Source organism: Lissotriton helveticus, chromosome 4_1 (genome assembly GCF_964261635.1).
Source record: "Lissotriton helveticus chromosome 4_1, aLisHel1.1, whole genome shotgun sequence".
Classification (NCBI taxonomy): domain Eukaryota; kingdom Metazoa; phylum Chordata; class Amphibia; order Caudata; family Salamandridae; genus Lissotriton; species Lissotriton helveticus.
This window is the reverse complement of record NC_136063.1, coordinates 105,851,502-105,877,851: the sequence shown is the minus strand read 5'-3', so window position 1 is coordinate 105,877,851 and position 26,350 is coordinate 105,851,502. Positions and strand designations below refer to the sequence as shown.

At 44.2% G+C, this 26,350-nt stretch overlaps 1 protein-coding gene across 4 annotated transcripts in view; it reads left to right on the top strand.

The window, feature by feature from the left end:
- WDR97 (WD repeat domain 97) overlaps window positions 1–26,350 on the top strand; it is a 357,055-nt gene that overhangs the window by 49,967 nt on the left and 280,738 nt on the right. For all 4 annotated transcript variants that reach the window (XM_078686528.1, XM_078686527.1, XM_078686526.1 and 1 more), the window contains 2 exons: window positions 16,406–16,524; window positions 20,751–21,420. In XM_078686528.1, coding sequence (XP_078542654.1) covers window positions 16,406–16,524; window positions 20,751–21,420 — 789 coding nt within the window. The remainder of the gene's footprint in view (window positions 1–16,405; window positions 16,525–20,750; window positions 21,421–26,350) is intronic.

Genomic DNA, 26,350 nt, shown 5'->3' with positions numbered 1-26,350 from the left:
AAATGCTTTAGGCATCAGCTTGATTTATCTCTCGATGTAGGGTTAGGATTTGTGCAAGGATGTCGACTCCTATGGCATTCTGAATGTGAGCGAGCATCTATCTCTGAATGGTCTCTGTCTTCATCATTGCAGTTATCCCCACCTCTTCCTAAGAGTGCCTGCCTTCCATCGGTATCCTTGCCTTCTTCATTGCCCTGGCCTTCCCAATACCCTCTGAGCTGCATCTGTCCTTAGAGCAACACCTGCTCCACCTAAGTAGGCCTCTGAGTGGTGCTTGTCCTTGTTTTGACCTTGACTGTGTCATGTGATGATACAAAAGGAACACCCCCTCCATTGACACAATGCTTTACTGAATGACGGCATAAGTGTGCCAGTAAGGTGAGGTTCTGGCACCCACGTTGCAGATGGGAAAGAGATATTAATAAAACACTTTTGGACAAAGAGTGACTATATTAGAATACCCCAAGCGAGTATCCCGCAACACAAGTCTTGAATGTATAGAATATATGATACCGCGGCGTGCATGCCTCACAGCGCACAGATTACATTCCATCTTCCCCAGCACTACAGCGGCATGTCCCAGATGTCCTAAGCAGGATGCAGATCTGCTTCACATGATCTGTACCTGCCCTTCCTTACTCAAATACTGGAACCAAGTCATACCAACCCTTAGGGAAGTGGTAGGGAACCCATGGTGGCATTCGGCAGAAACTTGCCTTCTCGGCCTTTACCCATGGGGGAAAGATCAGGAAGTTCAGGCTACATTTGCGGATATGGCTCTTATCTTAGCTAAGCGTGGGGTCACTAGGAGATGGAAATCCGCTGCCCCTGCCAGGGTTCTGATATAACATAACGTGTGTATGTGTAAAGTGCACGTTCACTACCGGTATCTTGGCGCTGAATAACAGATGTTTTTTGTTACCCAACTCAATGGTACTCAGTTTTATCGACCTCAGAAGGATGAAAGACTGAGTGAACCCCCTGGTATTTGAACCTGTGACCATGAGGTCAAACACAGGCCCGTGCAGGAGACGCATTAGTCCACTGAGCCACCAGACCCGACATGGGAAGAGGAGCTCGGACATTGGGGGCTGGCAGAAAGGGCTGCACTTTGCTTGGAAAAACACAGGGGGACGTGGAAGAAGCCAATAGCAATGAGCTGGGACTTATTACTAGAGTCTTTCAAAGCTTCAGACACATTCAGCATCTAAAGACAGAGCACTTTGATACTTCCACGGCCCTGCCCACATTAAATATGACATGACCACTCTCTGCTGTCCTAACCACCTCGCCCCCTTCACCCTCCTTACAGTCAGATATGAATTCACAAACTAGAAGGGTTCACACCACACTCTCCTGAAGCCCCACACCCCACAAACTCGAAAAGATGGGAACCCATACCACTCCACACTCGTGGGAATAATTCACCTAAGCAGGTCTTTCCCTGACCATGTGTTTATCTGTTGCACCTGTCATCAGGGGGAGGGAGTATTTACATAATAATAGTTGTCTTATTAAAATAGGTATAAACAATATCGGCCACTGCCAAAGTACAGACAGGATACCTATTAATGTGCTTCAAATGATGCACTAGAAGCGAATTATGCCAATTGCACAACTTGTTGTAAAAAAAAGTGGCTGCTGATGCTTGGAAATACTGTACACATATGTAATCATATGGAATGATGTAATTAAAAAAAACTAATAACTTTTGTTTAAAACAAAAAAGAAGTTATGATACCCTTGTAAGATGTATGTGGGATGGTGATCATCAAAGTGTGCTCTGGAATTTTGGCTCCTCATGCCCAGGGCATCTTTGTCTTCCAAGGGCTTGTTGATGTGGCAGCATCCACGTCTTTCAGGCCAATGAATGGCAAGGATGTTGTGCAACCTAAACAAGGGGTTGTGATGGTATGGCTGCACATTCTAGAGGTGTGTGCACGCGCTCTGCATGCATGGCCTCCCATTTCTCGATGCTCTTGACAGGTGCCGGCCTTTATGGTGCATTGGTTGCCACATGAATGCCCATGATTACCAGAAGTATGGGGGAACGGTTTGCATACTAGGGGGGTTTGTGGCATTGAGGATTGCTCTGCAGATATCACATTCAACTCAGTGTTTGAGAAGTTGGGGTACACAGTGGTTTGTAGTTTGTAGTTCTAAATCCTGACCAGATGTTATGTCGCGCATGTCATCTGGATATTTGTGCGATTGACACACAATGTTATTTACTTGTGTTTTGTGGTGGCAAAGGTCACTTTACAGACTGTGTCTTCACACCTGAATCTATTTCACACCTCGCTTCTCAGGCCAAAGAGCAGGTGAAAAATGTAAAGAGAGGATGGCTGGGGGCAGTTGGGATGACATGTTGCAAAAGGCTTGTATTAAAAACCCTGATTATGCATTATCCTTGATAAAGAGCAATGCTGTCTTACTGTGGCTTTAAAAATCTAAAGGTTGCTCAATATATTGCCAATTTACTATTTATTTTCAGAGTGATGTCTAGTTCCGGTAGCCTCAGTTGAGCGCCCAAGACCATATAGTCCATACTCTACTTTGGTATTTTTCCACTAACTTTCTCAGTTTATCCTGCTGTTCCTCACTTGGGGATCCATTCATTCCTTCTTTCATGACACATCTGTGTGTCAATGGTACACCATTCCATACGCTTAGGGCCTGCATTACAACCACCTACACCCCTTTTTTTAAAACTTAATTTATACATTTTTAGCAAATACAAAACTGCGACATGCTGCCCCGGAAGAGGTGATATTGGAAAATCATATAAAGGTAAGTCAGCACTTGTATATATTCAACTGTGCACTTACATATTCCTGCCAGTTTGTGCATCAGCTCGTAAGGCAGCAGTCGCTGGTCAACCAAAAGAAAAAAGAGAAACAGATAGAATGGAAAAGGGGATCAGAAGTATAGATCAGCATGGGGGGACAAGAGAGGGGAGAGGGGTAGGGGAAAAAAGGGGGGAAGGGGTGTCTCTCTGGTCAAGTTAGAGAGAGGGGCACTCTGACATGTGGCGCGGTCCCCCGATAGTGGTGCATGCAGCATTGTGGCAGTTTATACCGCAGGCATCAAGGCCTTTGACAATTGGTCACGGCAGAAAGCAGCATCCCTAAGCCAGTCATCCCCACACGGTTTACGCTTACGGCCCCAGCAGATAGCCACCCGCCTCTTGGCCAATAGCAGCATCATGGCAACCAGTATCCTACCTGCACCCCTTTCCTACAGATTCAGGAAAAATAGGTTGTTGGATCTTGGAGCTCCGTGAAGTACTTAAGACTTGTTCTATACAGGTGAGGGCCTTACAGGTTGGGCACTTGTAAGCCAAATGCATTACCATGACCCTTACTGGGAACCAGTGCAGAGATTTCTGGAAGAACATCAGCCCAACCCACATTTGCCGATCAAAGTGGTAGCCAATTTTGCGACCAGTTGATAGCAGTGGATCTAGAAAGTAGACAAGGGACCTAGTCCAAACTGCAAATTTGTCCTCAAACATGGAGTCCTTCATAAAGTTGAATGTGTGCATATATGTGGTATTTGTAGAGCGAAAACCTAGCTGAAAGGCAGGGAAGCACTGTACAGGGTCAACGACAAGCATACAGTCAACGAGGGTTATGAGTGGCAGCTGGGTTATAAGAGTAGGAGTGAACTGTTATCTTACTTTGTCTTCATATTGTGTTCTTTAAAGGAGTGTGTCTTCAACTCTTTTATAAATTGGACCAGGGTTGGGATGTTCCTGATGGCAACAGGAATATTTTTCTTGACTATATAGATAGGGAAGGCCCGATGCCTTGTTTTTGTTTCTTTTGTTGCACTTTTTTATCTCTGGTCTGAGGATGTCCTACGTGCGGGTGTGCTAAAAGTCATTGGTGATTGTGACCCTCTCAGCCAGACACTTAATGGAAGCGGTTGTGGTGGCTTTCTTGATGATAATGCTTGTTTTGAAGTTAGTGTGGCTGGCAAGGGGACCAATCCTGCACCAGTATGGGAGTAAACAATATTTATTCAGGCCCTTTAAGAGGAGTGGTGCGGCATGTAAGATGCCTTTACGCCTGGCCAGTCTGGAGTCTGGGCGGCCATGGAGCAGGGCGTACCACCATCCAGGTGCATGGGTCCAAAGGTTTAAACTGCAGTATTGGAAGTCACTTTTCTTGGAGGAATGGTTTCAACTTTTCAGTAGAAAGAGCTGGTACCAGGCAATTTTGGTTTTCTTGGCAAGCTACCCCTTTAAGGATGAGGTCAGAGTCCAGAGTGAATCCAAGTGACCTGATGTTGGGTGAAAGTTGGGGTTCAAATCTGCCAAGATTCGTGCCATATATCCAGGTCTGGAATACTTACAGCTTGTTGACCCTAGCAAATTAGAGGGAGTTTGTCTGAGTGGGGCCAAGCCACAGGTAGGTACTGAACATCCAGGTCTGGGTGAGGTGCAAGTAGTACTGAGGCCTGGGATGTCTGAAACAGATGAGCCTTTCAAGTAGAGTTCTGTGTTATCGCTGTATTGGTGAATTCTGATGCTGTAAATAGTAAGTAGGTTCCCAAGGGCCTCCGTAGAGAGATTGAAGGTTATGGGGGAAATGCTAGTGACAGGGCCCTTTTGGAACGGATGTATGACGTTTCAATGCATGCTTTTACCACGCATGCCGTTACAACGCAGGTATTACAAGACAAGTCGTTACAACGACTTGCGTTGGGGGGCGCTGGATAGTGGAATAGTTTAATTTTCTATTCCAACTCCAGTCCCCGTGGATAGTAGGGAAGTAGGGAAGCTATGAGACGGTCAGCCAGTCCTGGTTTTAGTCTCACATTACTTTGCATTCTGGTTCTGATTCAGAGCATATTGAACTCTGTTGTCGCCTAGCCTAGCCTTGCCTTGCTTTGCCAGACCAAACAGTCGAGCGCAGATCTGAGTGCGCGAACGGAACGCCGGACCATCGAGGACGCCGAGGACACCGACAGTGGTTAGCTCACACCTGCCAACACCTGTGAGACCCCCCCCGAGACTCCCCCCGGCCCCCCAACCACGCGGAACGCGCAGAGCACGAAGGGCGGAGCGTGGGGCTGCGTAGGGCTGTTGGTCGGTAGAACGCCGCAGGACACCGGTAATAAGCCGGAAAAGTGAAGACACCGGCACCCAGGACGTGCAGAACAAGAAGAGCAGAGGGTGGGCCCGTGCAGGGCTGCTAGCTGGCAGAACGCCGTAGGACGCCGGTTATAAGCCGGCACCCGGGAATCAGTACCCGTGTAATTCCCTGAGACACCCCTCAGCCGTGCAGAACTCGCAGAACTCGGAGCGTGAGTTTGCCGGCTTGAAGAGACAGTATCTAGCCGCCCCTCAATCCCCCACCCCGTGGAAGCATAACAAGAGGGGCTGCCCGCACGGAAATCGGCATTGCCAGGAAACACAGAGGCACGCCGACAGCGGGACAGTGGTAGGAGGGGGTGGGGGGCCTGGCGGAATCTGTATCTCTCCGTAGAAGTGGAAGCCGGACCAAAAATAAGATAAAATCTGAGGCACCCGAACGAGGAAGGAGCCAAGAACAGAAGGTGTCATTTTAGTATCCCGGCCACATTATCTGCGTAGTATAAGGAGAACAAGTTTAGGAAAAGCCTGGAAGACACCGTAAGAGAGGATAATAAGTGCAGCAAGGCAGGCTGGTGGGTACAAGGCACAACAGAGGTAAGTGTAAGAATTTACATACTTTAAAAAAAAAAAGTTACTTTTTTTTTCTTTTTTAATTAAAATTGAGAAACGAATAACAGCAGTACTACAGATTAGGCAACAAAAATCAAGAAATGGCACCGAAAAGAGGGCAAAAGCGTAAAGAAGATAGCCCAGAGAAAAGTAAAATAATAATGGAGGGCTCAATATCATTGGAAGAGAGCCCGGAAAGCCAGGCCTCAATCACGGACAATAACAAGGGGCGACGTAAGAAAAGAAAAGTTAAAAGGGCAACTAAAAGCGCCCAGCAGGCTAAAAGGGATTGTATTCCAACAACTTCCAAACAGAAAGATAACATGGCAGCGTCCAAATCTATAAAGGACTTTGTAGGGAAACACTACAAATCTATAGAGCCAGTAATAAGCCAGGATCACGAGGATGACGTGGAGGAATATGGCGCGGAGGGAGGAGAAAATGCAGGGGCAGCAGTTGTGAATCAGATAAGGAAAGATACGGGAGAACACCCCGAAGAAGAAACTCCTGATATAGAGGAAGGAAGGGAGGACCCCATATCGATAAACCTGACGCTCTTGAGCCAAAATCTTCACATATCAGCGCCTCGTCTCTCATCATCTCCTAAAATGTTCTCGCTACAATCTTCGGGAAATGAAGGGCTAAGGGGAAACGAAAGACAGAGCCAGAGCTACATCTGGGGAGGCACGCCAGATCAATCCCCACAGCACCAAAATGCCCAAAAAACTCAATCGCAGCAAGACTCTACAAGAACTGGCCACAATATAAACCTAGACAGAAACTACAAACAGGATTCGGAGTTTTCTGTAACGCCTACTTCATCATTGGTGGACCTAATATTGATGTTACAGAAGATATTACAAGGAATGCTAGAAGTAACACTTTTCAAATAATGGAGTGATAAAAGCGCAGAAATTGTACCTAAAAAAGATTGAAGAGGAATTAGCGGGGATAAAGAACCAAATGCCAAAGATGTTAAGCCCAATAGTTACACCACCACCCATTGATGAAAGTGTAGAGAATGAACCGGTAGAGGCAGCCGCGGGAAACCCAGCAGGGTTTCCACAATCCACAGATCAAAGTATAACAAATGAATCCGTTGAGGTATTAGATAACGTATATATCTCTAGACGACCAATTTTAATAAAAAGGCGCGGGGTGTATGCAGTGGCCCCCACCAAGAATAGGGTTGGAAAGAAGCAAGCCCTAAACCTAACAGCAAAGAGAAATGGGAAGAAACCAGAGAGGGAGGCACAGTCAGGCCTAAACGCATCAGCCCCGATCTATGTACCAAACAGACCAATGCAATCGGAGCTTAAATCAATAAACACCCCGATAGATACAAGGAAAAACTGGAGAAGCAAGGAGGTAAAGGAGAAACCAATAACATCTCGTACTGTGAAGCAGAAAGTAAGGATAGCCTCAGGACAACCCAATAGTGGCCATAGAGTTGAAAGCCCACAGGTGCAGGCACTATCCGGAATGGGAAGTAAAGGGTTGCAGATAGGGAGATCAAAGGCCAGACAGCAAAAATATGAAACTCCCAAGAAAGTACAAGAGATGGACAACAATAAATGGGTCTACTTGGATCACATGCTGGTGGGGAAAAGGGGAAATACGGTTAGAAAAATGAACCCCCTAAATAGGGCACAGATTTTGATCGCCTTCGCCAAATGTAGTAGCCTGTGTGGGATCAGCACAAATGACCTTCGGCAAATTGGTTTTGTAGAGAATAGAAATGGTAAGGAAATAACAAAAGTGTCATTTCACTCAGACCTGGTAAAAATGGCAATCTTGAAAGCCCCCAGTGAGATAAACCATCTGGGTATAAGGATAATTCCGGAGAGGGAAGTAAAAGCCCCCATAGATAATACCTTTCTAAAATATCACGCAGGTCTGGGGAGGAGACAAGTGAATCTATATAGAGATAAGGAAAGAAACCATAGCTGCCTGAATATAGTTATAGATAATACAGGAAACGAAGCCTCATGGGATAACTGGTCTCAATGTAGTAGCCCGAGGGGTGACCCTAATGAGAGTTATACAGAGGAAGAGGTAGAAGAGGGTGGCATGAGTGAGGTAGAATAGGATGAGGGGGTGCCGCAAAGTCTAGGTCTCCTAACATGGAATGTGAATGGGCTAGGCAACCAGCTAAAGCGAGAAAAGGAGGACATAGTAAATAAAGTGGATATTGCCTGCCTACAAGAGACCTGGACATGCGACGAAACCCCAATCATCGAGGGATATCTACAATTAAGTCGCCCGGCCACGAAAAAAAGCTTTGGCTGCCCGTCTTGGGGACTAATGACACTAGTCTCAACAAAGGTTCTTAGAGAAGTAACACCGTTAAAAATGAAATGTAAAAGGGTTCAATCCTGCAGATTAGAACTATTGACACGGGAAAAGAAATACAAAATGTTGACTGTGATGAATGTATACATGCAGTGGGATAATGGTGTAGAGTATGAGAATGAGATGAGGTTTTTTAAAGAGGATGTCGACATTATACTAGAAAAATATGCATCGGATATTGTGATAATAATGGGGGATTTTAACCATAAATTAAACCCAAAAAATGCTGACCTCTGGAATAGAGAACTGTTAGAGGTGTATGGAATAAACCCTGCTAGCTTCCCAGCAGGGGAGATATCGAAACATGAATTAGAACTAGTACACTTCCTAGGAGGTAGGGGTCTCCAATGTCGAATGGTAGAATGAAGGCAGATTGCCCAGCAGGGAAGACCTTTAAAATAGGCTCACAGAATTGCCCAATCGACTACATGTTTATACAAGCCTGGAATTTCCCCCAAGTACGGGATTTTAAGTTAGAACAAAAAGAGGTTAGTGACCATAACCTACTGCACCTAACAATACTTGGGGAAAGTGATCCCCCAGGAGGTTGAGTACCCCAAACGTGTGACGACACGACTTACGGAGGAATATCAGGCAAAACTGAAGGCTATGCAAATTAAAGTTGAGCCTGAAAATTTAGAGAACAAAAACTTGAAATGGTTTATAGAAAAGTTAGAGGAAGTGGTCCGGTGTTTAAGAATAGAACTAAAAAGGGATCAAAATATTAGTGGGAAACCACCCAGTCGAGTGCCAATCTAAAAAAAGGGAGAGACGGGCAGCACAAAGAAGACAAAAAAAGAACTTCACCCATGAGAGACAAGATCACATAAACAAGTTGAAAAGAGACTTTAAAAAAATGGTAAAGGACGCAAAAAGGTCATTTAAAGAGAAATGTTGGGCAAAGCTGTTGGAAGCAATTGAAGAAAAAAACCTTAGACAATTTTGGAAATTGGTAAAGGCGGCAATTGTCCCAACGGATGGCGAATTAAAATGTGTAGTTAGTGAGGCAGCATGGGAGAAGTATATAAGGGAACTGTACGGGGTAAGAGCTCCTAGAGATCATGTAGAGACCCAAAAATGGCAAGAAGTTTCAGAAGATCTTAAATCTAAATTTAATGAAAAGCAAGTAGAATATACAATAAGGGAACTGAAGCTAACCCGTGCGGCAGGACTCAACAACCTTCCTGCAATAATATTAAAGTCAGAAGTAAAGTGGTGGGCTAGATTTTTTGCACAGATGTTCTATATAATATTAACAGAAGGCATAATGCCACCTAATTGGAAGGGTGCAATAATCAGGCCAATCCACAAGAAAGGGAGTATGGAGGCACCACAAAATTACCGTCTGATTAACCTCCTAGATATAGGAGAGAAAGTTTTTTCAAAAATTGTACAGAATCAACTCAACGCATGGGTAAAGGAGTCCCAAATTGTCCCCATAGAACAGGGAGTATTTAGGGAGGGACATTCCACGATAGACCATGGATTTGCATTGTGGGCTATGGCAAAGAAGTCAACGGAACAAAATGGCAAGTTATGCTGCTGTTTCGTTGACTTCCGAGCAGCCTTCGATTCAGTAGATCGGGTATGCCTATGGGAAACACTATTGAAGGTAAACATTCCCAGCGACCTTCTGACTATAATAAAGGAACTACACGGTGGGAACTGGGCGCAAGTCATCAAGGATACCGTGGGATCTTTGACGCAAAAAATACCCATAGACAATGGTTTAAGACAGGGTTGTGTCCTAGCCCCACAGCTATTCTCCATATTCCTGTCAGACCTCCCGGCCTATTTAGAGGTTGAGGGTAGTGCAAGCCCCAGAATGGATGGAAACAAGGTGCCCTGCCTACTATATGCTGACGATCTGGTAATAGTAGACCAGACCGAGAGAGGCCTCCAAAGAAAGCTTAACGCTTTCAACGCATACTGTGCTAGTAAATTTCTAACTGTCAACCTAGATAAAACAAAAATCCTATGCTTTGGGAAAAAAACAAGCAGATTTAACTGGTACCTAGGTGAGCTTAAACTGGAGACGGTTAATGAGTACCGCTATCTAGGTATATGGTTTGACAAGAGACTAAACTGGTACACGCATCTGGAAACACAAAAAGCAAAAGCACACACTTCAATATGTGGCCTAAAAATGTTTAATAGGGATTATGGAGAGATGTCACATCGATCAATGCTAAGAGCCTTTGAGGCAATGATCCCCCCCAAGTCCTGTAGGGAGCTGAAATCCTTTATTTGAGCGGTAAGGGAGCCTGGGACTTGGTGGAGGGGAAATGCCTCAAAGGCCTTCTATCTCTTCCACAATCATCTATGGTACAAGCTATAAGAAGAGAAATAGGCACAAAGTCTTGGGAGATACAAACACAAATGGCAATAATCAGACTTTGGAAACGATTTGAAGATCCAGATGGGCAAAAAGTAGGAAAATGGTGCAGGAATGAAATCCAAAAGAGTGACCTAAAATGGGCAAAAGCATGTAGGGATAGATTGATGCAAATTTGCAAAAGGCTAAAGGTAGAGGTGACCCAGGAAACGCATCAATTACTTTGTACTAGGAGTGAGCTGAAATTAAAGGGGAAGGAAGTATCTGGAATGATTGATATGGGATACTTAGCGAAAAAGAAATCAGTAACACACATGATGAGCTCTTGGTCAAACGAAAATTGGTTTCCTTACCTAGACTTCCTACCAAACCGCGGCTATAGGCAGGAGATATAAAGGCTGCGGATTGGGATTAATCCATGGTTAACAAATAAAGACCTGAAAGCAAAAATGTTAGATCAGAAAGGGTGCTGCAGGTGTAACCTGGGATGCAAAGGAGACCTGGTACATTTCCTACTCGATTGTTTGACATTTCTGGAACAGCAGAAACTGTGGCTGCGGCCTGTGTTCCTAAAACATGATATAAGAACTAGGGCGCAGGCAGCTAACCTATTAATTGAAATTCCCACTATTGATATTGCAATTGCCCTCGGGAAATACATAAAGGGGGTACTGAGTGATCTAAGAAACTAGGAATATTCTGTAGGATTGTATGAATTTTAATTTAATGAAATTATACTCGATCTAAAGGAATTGAATGGGTTTTAAATGCAATGCTAAGTTTTATCTTAAATGCAATTTTATTGGCGCTGGTAAACGTATAAGGGTATGTAAGAGTCTTAACCAACAATGGATTAATTTTTATAATGTTTTATCGCTTTTTATGTGAATATTTTAAACTTGTGATACTGCCTCTTGCACCTGTTTAAAGACTATGGTCATAATAAACTTACTTTTGACTTGACTTGATAGTAGGGAAGGTGTTGGTTAGAAAATTAAACTATTCCCTATCCAATATCGCCCTCCAGCGAAAGTCGTTGTAACGACTTTCGTTGTAATTCCGGCGTTGTAATGGTAGTGCGTGGTAAAAATTCCGCTGTAAACGATGTTCCCCTTTGGAGGATGGAGGTGAACATGTGAACACATTGGTGATGGTTGGATAGGTAGGAGAAGTACAGATGAAGGATGTTGCCAGTGAATTCCATTGAAGACTTTACAGTGTAGATGAGGTGGGTGGTTAGTGGTGACTGAGAGGTACCTTTTCACCTGTGACCAGCAGGGCATCGTCTATGACTTGTAAGGTAGCTGTCTTCGTGCTGCAGGGTCATCTATAGCTGGTAGTTCTGCAGAATATGACTGGTGTTGATGTGATCTTGAAGTTGTGCGTGGACTGCTTTTTTGCTGATCTTGCTAATTAATGGTAGGAGGGTAATGGGCCATAGTTGGCTAGGCCGGTGGGGTTTAGCGTGGGTTTCTTTAGGAATGGGAGGATCTGGTCTCTCTTGCTTCTGGGCTGATGCCTTCTGTGAGGGAGGCACTGACGATTGTGAGTAGATTTGAGAGTGCTTCTCCAGCGAGGGCTTTAATAAAGGACAATGGTAAGGCATCATCTTTGTAGGATGTGGGGCTAAGGGAGCTGAGGATGTCGGTGAGGCCTGCAAGAGAAGCAGGATGCTACGCAGAGGCGTGATCTGGTTGATGTGCTGTTGGATCTTACATGTTTTCTCCCTCTGCTAAGAATTATGTAAAAGGACTTCACAATTGAAGCATATGTAAAAATGCTGCTGAGCCACCACACAAATCTGGCAGACAAAAGATAGGTAGCGAGTCCCAAGCTTTAGACTCTGTGACATCTTTGCCCTGCATCGCTGAGATCTGCCTTGAGAACTAGTCAAAGGAATCTCAAGAAGGGCCACTTCATGCTGTGGTCTTTGTTTAACCCAGGCCTGTGGTCTTTGTTTAACCCAGGCTTGTGGTCTTTGTTTAACCCAGGCATTTCATTTCATTTCATAAGGCTTTATTCGGAACAAAGGACAATGTCCATAAAAGCACGTTAAAAAAACATTTGAGACAGTATCCAGAGATAAAACAACATAAAATACAGGCAAGGGGTTAATAAATAACTTTAAAAACTCATGCTTTTCCTTGCATTGATTGCTTTAAGGAGAAAGGTAGCCGTAAAAAAAAAAAACATCTGAATGATGCAAGTTAAAAAGTAGTTTCATGGAGTCGTTTACAGTCCTGACACCAAACTTCACAAAGATGGGTTTTAAATACACAATTCTCAAAGACCTATACATTGGACACAACAGAAGAAAGTGCATAGTGCTTTGTGCTGAGGTATTATCACATGGACATGGTCCGACCGGGTGCTTATTCTGAGAAGGAAAAGCCACCAAATTGTGGACAATCCCAATCCTTAACCTAGTTAATACAAACCGATGAGATGTTCTAGTCACTTGGGTCAGATACGGTTGGTAACCCACAAATTCATTCAAACCATTATATGACACACAAGTGGATAGGTTGCCACTATTACTAAGCCGCTTCTCAGAAAAAAGATTCAAAAAGGACTTCTTCATTTCGGATTTAGATAGATTGGAGGCCCCGCAATTATCTAATTTAATGTCGAGGCCATAGAACGCCTGGAAACTATCTATATTATATTTAATCCATGGGATTTTCAAACGATTATCCATTAAGAGGCAATCCTTAATGATGGCTCTACATAAAGATGTTTCTTCTTTAATCCAGATTGACCGCCATAACAAGAGGGGTCTAAGAAGAATCAAGTCGGTAAGGTGATGAATACCGAGTTCTCTATGTACTAGTTCGTTGGAGGCAGAGTTAGGTAGACACAAGAGTCTTTTTAAAAAGATGTTCTCCTCCACTTGTAAGCTCCTGGCAGGGGCAAAGCCCCATACCCCAGCGCCATACAAAGCGGTAGAGAGACATCTAGCCTGAAATATTTTAAGCATGTCTCTAACCCGCCTATCCCCTAGTTTTGTGACCAATGTAAACACACCGTAAGCACTCTTCACCATCTTTGCTCTCACATTTTTATGCTCGCTAGTCCAACTATTATTGTTAGGAAATGTGATACCAAGGTATGAAAAGGTATCTATTTTTTTAACCTTATGTCCATCAATAAAATAAGAGGGTGACTTTCTATTAAGCCCCAGCCCACATTCCATGATATAGGTCTTGGATCTGTTAATCACAAGATTTCTCCCTTTTATAAACTGTGAAAACCCATCTATCAGGCATTGGAGGCCTATCGGCGTACGAGACAATAAAACGGCGTCGTCCGCGTAAAGTAATACCGGGACGCTAGCATCATTAACTTTAGGGGCATCTGCTGCAATGGTTTTTAGGACGGAATACACTTTGTTAATAAAAAGGGTAAAGAGCAAGGGGGCAAGAACACACCCTTGTCTAATACCCTGTCCAATCCTAAACTTAGTTGTACACTCACCATGGGTACCGTATCGTACACAAGTACGTAATTTATTATAAAGGCGGGCTAAAAAATAAACGATACCTTCCGGTGCCCCCATTTCAATCAGCTTAGCCCAAAGAATTGCATGGTCCACCAATTCGAAAGCACTACTCAAATCTGCGAAGCAGAGATAGATAGTGCCTGGCTTAGCCTGCGTATACTTTCCGATCAACAGTTCAAGGTTTAGACACTGTTCGATCATCCCCCGCCCCTTTCTAAATCCAAATTGACATTCTGTCAGAATGCCATTGGCCTAAACCCATTCCTCCAGCCTAACCAAAAGCACCCTACTCATTACTTTAACCGGAGAATCAAGCAAGGAGATCGGGCGGTAGTTCTTCACATCGCCCCGGTCTTCTTTTTTATAGATAGGGATAATGATTGATTCTTCCCAGGTAGGAGGCACCCCATTACAGACTACTGCGTTAAAAGTTTTAGCTAAAATAGGTCCCCATAGCTCTGGAACTAATTTATAGATATCAATAGGCACCCTGTCCGGGCCCTGTGCCTTTACACCTTTACTTGCCCTGATACTATCTGAAACTTCGGTGACGGTAATGTCCAAAGGGACGATGGGCCAACAATCCTCTTCAAGACCCATAACTTTATCCGTATCAAAGATAGTAGAAAAATGAGAGACCCATATTTTCCTTATTAACCCTTGATGTTAATTCAGGGACCTTCTCATCTTTAAGGAACGGGCTATTCACTGTGGCCCAAAACAGGGTACAATTGTTGGTTTCAGCTGCCTGGGCCAAGTTATCCCAGGCCTCCTGCTGGAGTTCCAGTTTCCTTCTATTTAAGGTGACCCTATAGCTAGATCTAAGTTTAAAAACCAGGCTCTTATCTCTGGGTTTGGCTGCCAATGCCCTTTTTAGCTCATTTAGCGCAGAAGTACATGCCTGATCAAACCACCCCTTTAGACGGTCTGCCTTGCGCTTAACTGAAATAGTGAGCTTGCAATCAATGACTAAGTTAATACAAATAAAATGCCGAATAATTTCGGCAGTGATGTCGACATCCTCGAGGATCTCAGTGATTTCCGATAAGCAGCTGTTAATAATAAAGTCAGACGTCAATACTGCTTTATCCCCTTTCCATCTAAGTCTAGTCCCATTAGGTCTATAGGGTTCGATATTATTAATAAGCCCCGTACTAGATGAACTAATCTCTTTCCAGAGAAAGGCCTCAATAGTTAAACAGTTATGGTCGCTGAGTAGGATATCAACGACTTTTGGGGGCAAAATCCAGGGCACAAGACTAGAGGAGGTACAAATAAAATCAATCACAGTGTTTGCCCCCCGTCCTATAAAAGTGGGGATTGTCTCATCTTGATCATTTTTCTCATTAACCAAAATGTCCATGTCATATGATGCTAGGAGATTATTTAGAGACTCCCCATAATGGTTATGAAGGAAATGGAGATCTCCATCCCCAAAGCAATTGACCACCCCACATGTATTAAGGTTAGAAAGTGGGCAAACAGAAATGTTAAAATCCCCAGCCAAAAGCAATTCAAAAGCAACATTAGAACCTGTTGTGATTTCATCCAAAGCGTTTGCTAAAGCATTAACCACCAGGACCCTGTTGCTGTCAAAGATGTTATTATAAAAATTAATCAAAAGAATGTTTCTACCCTTCTTCTGGGAGAGCCATAAAATTCTGGGAGAGCCATAAAATAGGCATGTGGTCTTTGTTTAACCCAGGCATGTGGTCTTTGTTTAACCCAGGCCTGTGGTCTTTGTTTAACCCAGGCATGTGGTCTTTGTTTAACCCAGGCATGTGGTCTTTGTTTAACCCGGGCGTGTGGTCTTTGTTTAACCCAGGCATGTGGTCTTTCTTTAACCCAGGCATGTGGTCTTTGTTTAACCCGGGCGTGTGGTCTTTGTTTAACCCAGGCATGTGGTCTTTGTTTAACCCAGGCCTGTGGTCTTTGTTTAACCCGGGCATGTGGTCTTTCTTTAACCCAGGCATGTGGTCTTTGTTTAACCCGGGCGTGTGGTCTTTGTTTAACCCAGGCATGTGGTCTTTGTTTAACCCAGGCATGTGGTCTTTGTTTAACCCAGGCATGTGGTCTTTGTTTAACCCAGGCCTGTGGTCTTTGTTTAACCCAAGCATGTGGTCTTTGTTTAACCCAGGCCTGTGGTCTTTGTTTAACCCGGGCCTGTGGTCTTTGTTTAACCCGGGCATGTGGTCTTTGTTTAACCCAGGCCTGTGGTCTTTGTTTAACCCAGGCATGTGGTCTTTGTTTATGGTCTTTGTTTAACCCGGGCATGTGGTCTTTGTTTAACCCAGGCCTGTGGTCTTTGTTTAAACCAGGAATGTGGTCTTTGTTTAACCCAGGAATGTGGTCTTTGTTTAACCAAGGCATGTTTTTTTAGAGGTGACTGTCTTGCAAATGTCAGTATTATAGTGTAAACATGAAATGAGCCGAAGGCTGCACCCTCAAGCTGTGCTTCCTTTTGTCTGTGAACCCCTGGTGCTCAAAGTTCTACTGTGATTCTTTCTAGATCCATCACTGGAATTGTTTATTCCGACGCCGCCAAGCTCCTGGTCACCTCCTCTGGCACGTCCATCAAGGTGTGGGATGAAAACTGGAATATCCGGACCATATTCGTTGGACATACAGGTAAAGCGGGACCCGGGAGTCTTCTTTTTCCTTCAGGTGAATGGAAGCTCCTTCCAGCACATGAGGAAACCTGGCCACTTGGGTAGAGCAAACTATGAAAGCAGTTTGTGTCCCACAGTGCATGTTTGCCCTTCAGACCCCAGGCTTGCCCCACTGACCTCCAACACACCACACAATATTTTGAACTCTCTCATTTAGTGGTTAAAGGGGAGATGTGTTGTGGAAACGTTTCTAATGTGAAAGCATCTAATAAAAATCATATTTGAAGTCTGGACCTGTATGTTCAGTAAAAGTAAGGAAAGTTTGATATCACACTCAGTGCATCAAGAGCTTCCCCTCATAGCCGCAGAGCATCTAATGCTGCCCACCCCCTTTCAATGTGCTATATAGGTCCTTTTTTAAGTTCTAACATGGAGCGGAATACACGTGACAGAAACAGCTAAAACGCTGAAAGTACTGAAGGTTCATAGTCTTCTCGTGTGCAAGGACCTTGAGCAAAAGAGACAAGAAAAGTTACTTCTTAAGGCTCAGTCGGTGAATTAGGAACCCTGGCTCAGGAGCCTGAGGCTTCATACTCCAGAGGCGAGACAGGCTGAACGACTATGGCTTGCAAGAGAGAACAAGATGGCAGTAGCTAAAATACAATGATATCTGATGTTATAGTATTATCAAAGTAAGTGTATGTTATTTCTCACATGTCACTTCTTCTAAGAACTTGAGAAGAGAAGACACCAGAGCTGTCAAAGACCTTGTTAACCACCTGGCTGTGTAAACCTGACATGCGATGCACAGGAAGTTCTTATGCCCGTGAGAAACATGTTGTGGACAGTAGACATAGGTGATGCACCGTAGGAACACTACGTGCCACCATAGATATTGTGCCTCAAAGAAACATTGTGCTGTGGCAGAAACTGTGTCCATCCTGTGACAGACATACAGAGCCCCCTTCTCTAGGAACCCTGCCTGGTAATCAGACAATGAAGTCCATCAGAAACCATGTGTCAGGCTCTAAACTTTCTATCAGAAATGCTGTGCCAGTAGAAACACCAACCTAAGAATCCCACAGTTTAGGGTAAGGATAAAAGTTGGGTTTGGTTAAGTATTAGGATTAGGTTTGGAGCTAATTAAAGGGTCAGGGTTTGTAGTAATGGTAGTGTTATGTGTAGGCTGAGGATCAATGTAGTGGTGTCAGTGTAGTGACCAGTGGTGACTTTCACAGCTTTCACTGTCTTGAAAACAATGGTGTCATTAACACAGGGCTGACTTGTGTGTCTAAACTCTTACAATGAGCCTCCCATCTGTTGCCATAGGAACAGAACGAAACACACACCAATTCTCTAAGCCCTTTGGACCACAGCCTGTTTCACCCCAAGGAAGACGAAGGGCGGTAAACTGTCCAGAAAGCAGGTCTTCAACGTGTCGCTCTTCTAACATATTCTTTCCAGAAGCAAAACAGAAACCCACCTCTCCAGCACAGTTCTGGCAATCTCTGTTCATGTCATATTCTTGTTTTTAAGCCTAACCAAACATCCAGTCAAGATTTTTAATTCTCCATGCTGCTATTGAAAACTATCCAAAACTAAAATTGCAGCTGATCTTGCAGAACTTGCTTCATCTGTCTCCTTGGTATGCGTCTTACATCAGCGTCCCCTGTGGCTCTCCCTTGGTCGCCCTAACTTCCCGCATCAAGCACCCAACTGCCTTCCCTCTCCCTGATCCCACTGTTGCTCAGGTATCCTCACATGCCTCTCCTGCAAGGCAGGTACTATGGCTCTGTCCAACACCGCGTGAGCCTGCACACACAGAACCCCAATATCTCTTCCTTGTGCCTTTCAATACACCCTAATGCAACGACCCCAGCTTCATCTCTACTTACATTTGTTGATCTCTACCTTCCTTTAAGTTATCATTAGTCAAATTCTTTGCCGAATTCATTCAAACTCCGGACACACAGTGCCTAAAATATATAAACTGCTTCTCCCAAATCCTCGTACAGCCCTCACTTGTTATGAACGGAAATGGGAAACAGAGCTTAACACCAAGAATATCGGCTTTGTCTGGAGACATATACATAAGACTCCTTTTGCAAACAAGATCTCACGACTGCTCTCCCAAGCTAAATATATGATTATTAGCAGAGCGTACTGGACTCCTTTCAGACTCCACAAGCTTAACCTTAGTCAAATTCCTACTTGCTGGAACTGCAATATTCTTGAAGGAGATTTGGCCCACATGTTATTCTACTGCCCTATCCTACAAGCCTTCTGGGACAAGATCTTTGATTGTATTAAACACACTTTCCACACCGAACCCACCAGAGAATTCTTGTGCATTCTCTTGGGCTACCTCGACCCTCAACAACAAAATGAAAATGACTGATGTCTTTTAGACCTGATGCTCATGCTTACCTGCAAATTGTTTCTTAACAACTGGAAAAACTTTAAGCTGATCCCATTCCAGATGTGGCAAGAATGTCTCTCCTTTCTTAGAGGCACTGACAACATACCGCCACAACTCACACCCGGGCGCCCATTTCTCAGACCGATGTGGGGATCACTTGGTGCCACCTCATTCATCTCCATGCCTCCTTGAACAAAGTAACTCATACAAGACCCTGAGGTTTTCATATTACATCCTCTGATCTCTGAGGTTTTCATATTACATCCTCTGGTCCCTGACGTTCTACAAAACATCAACCTCATGTTTGGAGCCTCTCTAATGGTTCCTAATGAGGTCAGATAACAACTCCACTACAATCCTACCTCCTATATTTTAGTGCTGAAACTTTATGTAAATTTGTCTTTCCCTTGTGTATTTGCTTCACAATATAGTCTATGTACTAGGAATATTGTTGCAATAGTAATTTAGAATATTGTCATTGACAGAACTATGTACCATAACAGCTGACATTAGAATCAGGTTGGATGTACGACTATGCACAGCTTTTTCCCTCTCCCCCTTCTGTAACCCCCTACATACCGATGCGTTATATACTGCATCCTTTGCCAATGTCTTTTAGTTTATTATATCTTTACGAAAACTCAAAAACTATTTGAACCAAAATATGCCCCACAGCATGACTTACAAAATGAACAGCTTGATACCACTGATCACAAATTCAACTAAAAACCACTCTAGAAAGACCATTTTTTTACTGAGCTGATTCACCAATTCACACGGCTCACATTGCAACCCAAAAAAACCTCACATACATTAAAGCATGCTCTTAAACACTCATATCACAGTGATGAAAGAAAAATCACTTCTCTCTTTGGAAACAGCAATAGGAGCCAATATTCTGAAGAGACTGTATTGTTGGAGATGAATTTGTTCTGCTGTGTAGCAAGGGTTGTTATAGATGCTACAAAGGCTCAATGGAAGAGTTTTGGCCCCTAGGGCCACTTGTATGAAAATAGCATTTTGAGATTACCAAATAGCGATTTTTAAGACATGGCTATTTGGTAATCTCAACATGCTCTGTAACAAAGCAGACAGGAAACAGCGATTCCCTAATTGCGATTTCTTAAAAATCACAAACGCAATTAGGGAATCGGTATTTATAATTGTGACTCCATTCATGCCTATGGGCCTCAAGGCCCAGAGGTGCGAATGGTCTAGTATTACCTAAATTGTGATCACCTAATTGGTAATTGCAATTAGGTAATGTAAAGGCGAGTGTGCACGGGGCCCTAAGACCCCCCTCAAGCGCACCTAAAAAAGGTACACATGAAAGGCACACTTATGCCCTCGGGCATGTGTACTCCACATGGCATTTTGGAAAATGCCTCTTTTTGCATTTTCCTAAATTGCACAGGTTTACCATCAAGTTGAAATCAATGGTAATAGCATTTCCTAAATGCATAGTTCACATTTAGGAAAGGCTTCTTACATATGCATGACAGAATCGCAAATTGCGTTTCTTTATTTGTATTTGCAATGTACATAATCACAAAAAATTGCGATTAGCTAAATTGCTATCTCGAAAGCCTTTCATACATTCAGAAAGGACATTTTGCATTCGCAAATGGGCGTATTTAGCGATTCGCACAGTTTGTGAATGTAAAATACTTTAATACATGTGGCCCATGATCCAAGCCTCTGGTCTTGATATAAAGTTACATTCCTGATGTAGTTGTAGGTGAACATAATGTACTTTGATTTGGTGGTCCTCAGTGGACATCCTTGGAGATTGAGGCCGTTCTGATCTTCTCCGTCTCCTTCTGCAGGTCCTGTCTCCGCTTTGGCCCTCCATCATGTGGGGACGCTCTTCTTCTCTGCCTCCTTGGATGGCACAATTCGCACCTGGGACCTTGAGACGGCGGATCAGGTGGATGAAGTGCAAGTGAAGGAAGATGTGCTCGACCTGGTCGTGCACGGAGAAGGGCACAGTCTTGTATCTTACTCCAAGTGCAGCATGGATCAATGGCAAGTGAAGCATCTCTATGAACTTTTTGCCATAATAGGCTCTCAAGTGACAGAAATGACAACTGTGGACCTGAGTAAAAAGGGGAGCTTTCCCACCCGGACCCTTTGCGTCTGTAAAGACTCCGCCCTACGGTTGTTGTCGGTTGATACAGCGGACGTCATCTGCACACTGTTGCTGGATAAGCCTACTCAGGTGACCGCTGTGGAGTACTGCCTGCCTCTGGAGACTCTTTTCATATTGACTGATCAGGGACACCTCTTGAAGGTGAACACACTAACAAATCCCATGAGTGTGGTGAAGCATCTGCCGCCTGCGAGCGCCTCCCCCAGGTTCTCCTGCCTCACGGTGTACAACCACATCATAGACTATAATGAGGCCTTTTCTTATTGGACGAAGGTGGTTGAACAGAAAGGGGAAAGACGACCGCGGAGTCGAATACAGCTTTCTCTGAGACTCAAAGAAAAAAACAGGTGAGGACATTTGCATCCCTTAGAATGGTATATTCTGATTATCCAAGAGTTCATCCTTCTTTTGGATATAAAGGCTTTATCAAAAAGAGTTTTCAAAATTCTTACATAAAATAAGAATATTTATAGTTTGTATTCAGCCATTGGTCTAGTATATTTGGGAGCAGTGGTCGAGATACAGATTGTGAAAGTAACCCTCTCAGTGGGCAGAGAAGCAGAGTTCAGGAGTGGATGGCGCATCATCATACGAAGACAAAAACTTGCACAAAAGACAGAGGCCCATATTTATGAAGCCTTTGCATTACTCTTACGTCACACAGGGCGGTGCAAGGACTACAAAAAAGGCTTCAGTTATGTGTACAAATCTATGCAAGCCCTGATTTGCATGGCCCTGTATGCCTTTGGAAAACAAACACAAGGCACCTGCTTGAGCTGCGTTGTTGCATTTCAAGCTGGGAAGCATCCATGGGTGGAGCATGGGTGTTCAAGGTTGTCTTCAGCAGCACTCATAGAAATAGTAAAATGACTCTAAGGATTGTTTTGTGCGGGAAGGGGTTCCTTTCTGCACAAAAACATTCTTGACTGTAATCTAGGCACCCTTGTACTATGATGCAAGGATGCCTGTGTCAGTGCTAGGCTGCTTGAAGCGTGCCAGCGCAAGAAGAGAGCAGTAATGCACCGTATCCTGGTAAATATGTAGCATTTCTCCTCTCTCCCTTTCATCAGCACAGCAACTTTGCTTGCTGTCCTGCATTGCGTGAACGTTTAGTAAACGCAGAATTTCCATTACTGCAAAGGGATTTGTGGACAACATGTGGCAGCGATCACTTGAGACTTGAAGACCGTTTAGAAAATCCACTTAAATCCTCTATGAAAAGAGGGGTTTGTAAGAAATGTAATAAAATCTTAAGATTACTTGTTTTTCCCAACTCAGATTTTTGATGCCATGGAGTCCCTGAGTTACACCTGTGAAAATTAGGGTAAAATCTGACAGACATCTGGTGCACCATAATCATTGTTGTTTTGTTAGTGACTTATTTCTATTTAATTTTTTTATTTCTAATATTAAAATATTTTCTAATTTCTTACACCATAGGAGAAAAGATCTCTGACTTCTCTCAGGCTGATCTCTTCATATGGACCAACTTGCTAGTGAAAACAAACGATAGAGAGAATTCGATAGACATAGAGTGTAAAGAGAAAAACAAACACTGGGAATGCCAATAGGTCTGGCTTATGAACTAAAGTGCTTTTGTGTCATTGATCGGTTTAGGTACTCAATATGTCATCATACATGCACTCTGTCACTCATGTTTATATTCATGCATCAATTCATCCTTCTGCTGACTCATTCCTACATTCACCCTCTGATAAAACAGCAATACAATGCAGAAAAACTCAACATTATATGCAAAATATATTAAAATAATAAAAGTATAAAAAGACAACATGCTGCCATCTAAACAGCACAGGCATGTGCCCACAATAATGAAACTAAACATAGCACTGTGTGTCTGTGTTTCAGAGGTATTGTAAATAGCTTATTGCTGTTTTAACATTGTAGAGTGGCTTTCCCTTTTAGAAGCAACATTTTGGCCACGCTAAAACAGTGCTGCACAACAGACAACATCATTCCATAATGGCATCTTGGTTTCCATGAAGTGGCCACATGGGATGAGGTGCACTGCAGACAAAATGAACAGCCAGTAAGTCACTCACTAGCACTCTTTGGAGTCTTGTTGTGTCCTCATGAAAAGCATTTACAACAGATTTGCTTGAACTCACCCTTGAGGCGGAAAGCCGGGGGTTCCTTGCGCTCCCTTGCGCGCTGTTGTAACACGTTAAAGCGCTGAAGCGCTGCATATACTTTTTGGGAGTTATTGACAAATAATAACTATTTTAAAAAGTGTACATATCTTAATTGTGGTGATTTTAATTTGGAGCCCCTACCTGTTGCGAGATTTACATCGCTTGAACATTTCTCCGTGGGTGACACAGCGCCGCTGTTGCTAGGCGCTGGTCACTTCCCCTAGTTACTGGAGACGCCATCTTGAGCCGGGGAAGGCTCGCGCTGGAGCTCGCAGCCCCTCCCGCCCTCCCAGGTACTTAAGGGACGCTTAGTTTATCATTCGGGAGATTTGCTTGAACTCACCCTTGAGGCGGAAAGCCGGGGGTTCCTTGCGCTCCCTTGCGCGCTGTTGTAACACGTTAAAGCGCTGAAGCGCTGCATATACTTTTTGGGAGTTATTGACAAATAATAACTATTTTAAAAAGTGTACATATCTTAATTGTGGTGATTTTAATTTGGAGCCCCTACCTGTTGCGAGATTTACATCGCTTGAACATTTCTCCGTGGGTGACACAGCGCCGCTGTTGCTAGGCGCTGGTCACTTCCCCTAGTTACTGGAGACGCCATCTTGAGCCGGGGAAGGCTCGCGCTGGAGCTCGCAGCCCCTCCCGCCCTCCCAGGTACTTAAGGGACGCTTAGTTTATCATTCGGGAGATTTGCTTGAACTCACCCTTGAGGCGGAAAGCCGGGGGTTCCTTGCGCTCCCTTGCGCGCTGTTGTAACACGTTAAAGCGCTGAAGCGCTGCATATACTTTTTGGGAGTTATTGACAAATAATAACTATTTTAAAAAGTGTACATATCTTAATTGTGGTGATTTTAATTTGGAGCCCCTACCTGTTGCGAGATTTACATCGCTTGAACATTTCTCCGTGGGTGACACAGCGCCGCTGTTGCTAGGCGCTGGTCACTTCCCCTAGTTACTGGAGACGCCATCTTGAGCCGGGGAAGGCTGCGCTGGAGCTCGCAGCCCCTCCCGCCCTCCCAGGTACTTAAGGGACGCTTAGTTTATCATTCGGGAGATTTGCTTGAACTCACCCTTGAGGCGGAAAGCCGGGGGTTCCTTGCGCTCCCTTGCGCGCTGTTGTAACACGTTAAAGCGCTGAAGCGCTGCATATACTTTTTGGGAGTTATTGACAAATAATAACTATTTTAAAAAGTGTACATATCTTAATTGTGGTGATTTTAATTTGGAGCCCCTACCTGTTGCGAGATTTACATCGCTTGAACATTTCTCCGTGGGTGACACAGCGCCGCTGTTGCTAGGCGCTGGTCACTTCCCCTAGTTACTGGAGACGCCATCTTGAGCCGGGGAAGGCTCGCGCTGGAGCTCGCAGCCCCTCCCACCCTCCTCCCACTTACCAGGATGTATTTAAACCAAGGTCCTTCCCGTCCGCGCAGCGGGCGGGCGCAGCGGGCGCGCCGGCGGCGCGCCGAAGGCGCGCCAAAGGCGAGCCCGTCTGCGCCCGTCCGCGCCGGTACCGGGCCCAGGGCCATGACCCCTGGCCATTGTCCTTTACCTCCTCGAAGGAAGTACTCCCCCAGCCAACTCAGGAACTGCCGTCCCCCACGAGACCCTCTATGCGTTATATTTGATCAACATCATCTTGAGGGAAATGCCTGCCAATGCTGTTCGAACTGTGCCGCCATAATATCTAATGGCCATGACCTCCCTCGCAGGAAACAAATTAAAACTCCTTGCACCTGCTCTATGGCCCTCATTAATGTTCGCTCATTAGGTAAGCATCGACATGAAATAGCAGAACTTATAGACGATAAACAACTAGATTTACTGTTTTTAACAGAAACCTGGTTGGACAATGCTTCCGATCCGGATTTAGTTATTGCTGTTCCACATGGGTTCTCAATCCATAGACTGGACAGACAACGAAAAAGAGGGGGAGGGATAGCCATAATTGCCCGGGAGACTTATGTAGTCAGAACTAACGAGATACCGCTTCTTTCCTGTGAGGCTCTCCAATTTTCCATCAGACTTACTCCCTCGGTAAATTTTAAAGGCATCCTTCTTTACCGTCCTCCAGGACAAAGGTCAGCATTTATCTCTGATATCGGTCACATTTTGGAAACAGCTGCCCTGGATGGTTCATTCACAATATTAGGTGATTTTAATTTTCATTTTGATAAAATTGAAGACAATGATACTGCCGCCCTTCAGGCATGTCTAACAACCTTCGGATTTTCCCAGCTAGTGAAAGCCCCTACCCATGAAGGAGGCCACACATTGGATGGCATCTTTACGAATTTAAATGACTTACAGATCTCAGCCATCTTCCCCATCATTTGGTCAGATCACTTTGTTATAACGGCCAACCTAACCAACTATGCCCCAGGATTAGCTAAGGAAAATGACAACCATCGCCAGACCTTCCTGGATTGGAAAAATCTTGACAGTAATAGTTTACAATCGCTTCTGATTAAAACCAGTCCGCCTCTGTCAAATGATGCTAAAATGGCTATTTCCCAATATAACGAGTGGGTTGCTTCCGCGACCACTCTACTGGTTCACTCAAAACAATGCTCCCGAAATAGATCATCCCCCTCTGCCCCCTGGTACTCGGAAACTTTAAGGACACAAAAGCAGCTGTGCCGGAGAAATGAGAGGAACTGGCGTAGACACTATTCTGAAGAGGTCAAAACAACATATAAGCAATCGGTCACTATATATAAAAACATGATCTTAGATGCTAAGAAGAAGTTCTTTTCAGAGAAAATTGAACTTTCTAAAAACTCAAGCAAGGCTCTGTTTGAGACCACCAAACAGTTGGCCGGATGCTTACCTAACTTACAACCCCCCCCTTCCCAATCATTCTGTGATGCATTGGCCAATTATTTTTACAATAAAGTTAATGATATTTATGCTGTCTTTGCCAACTGTGAAGAGACAAAACAAAACACTGCTCCTGAGATGGTGAGCTCCTCCATGGTTGGCCCATCTCTTTCCCAGTTTAATGAGGTCTCTATTAATCAGGTTAGGGACATTGTGTCATCCATTAAATCAGGCTCTGCCCTTGATCCCTGCCCTTTTAAAGTACTGCTCCCAGTATCAGAAGTACTGCTACCAGCTA